Source organism: Camellia sinensis, chromosome 8, assembly GCF_055761805.1.
Source record: "Camellia sinensis isolate YWXY chromosome 8, ASM5576180v1, whole genome shotgun sequence".
Classification (NCBI taxonomy): Eukaryota; Viridiplantae; Streptophyta; class Magnoliopsida; order Ericales; family Theaceae; genus Camellia; species Camellia sinensis.
In genome coordinates this window covers 117,160,204-117,162,683 of record NC_138968.1, presented here as the reverse complement: position 1 = coordinate 117,162,683, position 2,480 = coordinate 117,160,204, and the positions used below count along the sequence as shown (strand labels likewise).

The 2,480-nt window shown below is 45.6% G+C and overlaps 1 protein-coding gene across 1 annotated transcript; it reads right to left on the bottom strand.

Annotated features, from left to right (window-relative positions):
- Nucleotides 1–1,123: 1,123 nt before the first annotated feature.
- LOC145797999 (uncharacterized) lies at nucleotides 1,124–1,582 on the bottom strand. The gene has a single exon (XM_082885441.1). The coding sequence runs from the start codon at nucleotides 1,580–1,582 to the stop codon at nucleotides 1,124–1,126; it is 459 nt and encodes a 152-aa protein (XP_082741567.1).
- Between the last annotated feature and the right edge of the window lie 898 nt (nucleotides 1,583–2,480).

Sequence of the window (2,480 nt, the reverse complement as noted above, 5' to 3'; positions counted from 1 at the left end):
CTCTCTCTTTTGATTTTGTTCTCTGTTTATTGATTTTGTTCTTCAGATCTGAAAATGATGAAGATGAAGATGAACATGTTGATCTGTGTTGATGAAGGTTTTTGATTTTTTGATCTGTGTTTGATTTTTTGATCTGTTTGTTGATGAACATGTTGGTCAAGGCTTTTGATTTTTTGATCTGTGTTAGATCTATTTGTTGATCTGTGTTAGATCTGTTTGTTGATCTGTTGTTGAAAATCTCTCTCTCTGTTTGTTGATGAACATGTTGCTCAAGGTTTTTAATTTTTTGGTCGGGGAATTTCGGGGTCGGGGAAACCCGATCCCCGTTAGGGGACGGGGACGGGGGCGGTTATGGGTTCCCCGTCGGGGATCGGGGCCGGGGACGGGGAGTGTCATCCCCGGCCCCGCCCCGCCCCGCCCCGTTGCCATTTCTAGTTGCAAAAGTAAGACGTGTATATGAACAGTGAAACTTGCTAGTAGGTTGTGATGTAAAAAGTTTACAAATGGGCAGTCAGTCTAACTTGTGAGAAAACTATGGTGCACAAAATGTCAAAAGTGAGCGCGCATGAGAATGTTAAGAGTGTTAGAAATGAAAAATAAGCTTGGACGACTATGGGCTTGGATTTTAAATGAATTAGAAATGTAAAGTTAAAACTGTAAAGAATGTTAAAAGACGTCGTAGTGTGGACCTGGATTTAAACTGAATATGGCAACCATGCTGTAATATGAAATTACGAAAATGGATCGGCTGACCTCTTCATTCGTGCTCAGTCTAGCTGAGGCTTTAATTAACTCAGTCTAGCTGATGCTTTAATTAACTCAATCTGGCTGAGGCTTTGATTAACTTAGCCTAGCTGAGGCTTCAATTAACTCAGTCTGGCTGAGCCCTTCGTGCTCAGTCTGGCTGAGGCTTTGATTAACTCAGTCTGGCTGAGGCTTTAATTAACTCTGTTGAACAAGTCGTTATTGAAGCATAACGCAGATAGTGGAGATACAAAGTCATTGTCATTTAAGGTGTAGCCTATTAATCAGAAATTTACATCATGTATGAAAATGAAAAAAATAACGAAGTGTGTAGAGTGTCATACAACAATTGATCAATACAACAATAGGACATGGCACTTTACTGGAAGTAACGCTTCAAGTGTTTGGCGTTCCACGGGTGGGGGAGATCTCGGCCTTCCATGTCTTGGAGGCGGTAAGTGCCTGGATGAGGTCTGGCCTTAACAATGTAAGGTCCTTCCCACTTGGCTACCAGCTTGCCCTCGGCAGGATTTTTGGTGGCGAGAGTTACTTCGCGCAACACTAGGTCCCCAACGGCAAACTCCCTCGGTTGGACTTTGCGGTTGTAGTGTGCTCTCATTTTCTGTTGATACAAGGCCCGTCTGACAGCAATGGTCTCTCGGAGCTCTTCGATCAGGTCTAAGTCAACCCGACGTAATTCTTCGGTGAGTTCAGGATTTGGGTGCAAAACCCTCGGGGTTAGCAGGCTGATCTCCACTGGAATGACTGCCTCAGCGCCGTATGTCAAGCGAAAGGGGGTCTCTCCAGTGGGGGTTCGGGCGGTAGTGTGTAGGCCCATAGTACATTTGGTAATTCCTCAGCCCAAAGTCCCTTAGTGGCTTCCAACTTAGTTTTGATGATTTTTAGGAGAGAACGGTTGGTAACCTCTACTTGCCCATTGGCTTGAGGATGACTTGGGGATGAGAAACATGGCTGAATGTGAAGCTCTGCACAAAATTTTCTGAACTTGGCATTGTCGAATTACTTGCCGTTATCCGAGACGATGGCTTGAGGGATGCCAAATCGACATACGATCAACTGCCAGATGAATCTGGTTGTGTTCCGTTCGCTGATTGTGGCGAGGGGTTCTGATTGTGGGCCAGAAGTAACCGGTGCGAAGTATTTTATGGACTAGTGACTGGGCACCCGAATGATTACCACATACACCCTCGTAAACTTCCCTCATCACATAGGTTGCTTGGTCAGGATTGAGGCATCTGAGGCATGGTCGTGAAAATCCTCGTTTGTATAAGAGGCTGCTGATGAAGATGTAATTGAACGATCGGGCCCTGATTTTGACGGCTTGCTATTTGTCGTCTGGTAGCTCCCCACTTGTCAAGAATAAAAGGATGTCTGCCGCCCATGGGATAGGTTCATTTTGGAGGACGTGAACCTCCAGCTAGGTTGGCGAAGTGGCCGGGTGGGCCAGGTATTCGAGACGAACTCCATGGATGAGGTCGGACTGGTCAGCCGATGCTAATTGGGCCATTTCATCTAAGTTGGAGTTCTCTGATCGAGGGATGTGTTTGATATGGAAAGTGTTGAAAAGGCAAACAAGGGAGAGTGCAATATCCCTATAGGCTTGCATTGTGTCATCCTTGGCGTCGAATTCCCCAATGATTTGTCCCACGATCAATTGGGAATCGTTGAACACTCAGATATGGCTGACACCAATGTCTCTGGTTAGGCAGAGACCT

Coding starts and splice junctions, on each gene's coding strand:
- LOC145797999 (XM_082885441.1), bottom strand. CDS start 1,582: ATGGGCCTACACACTACCGCCCGAACCCCCACTGGAGAGACCCCCTTT.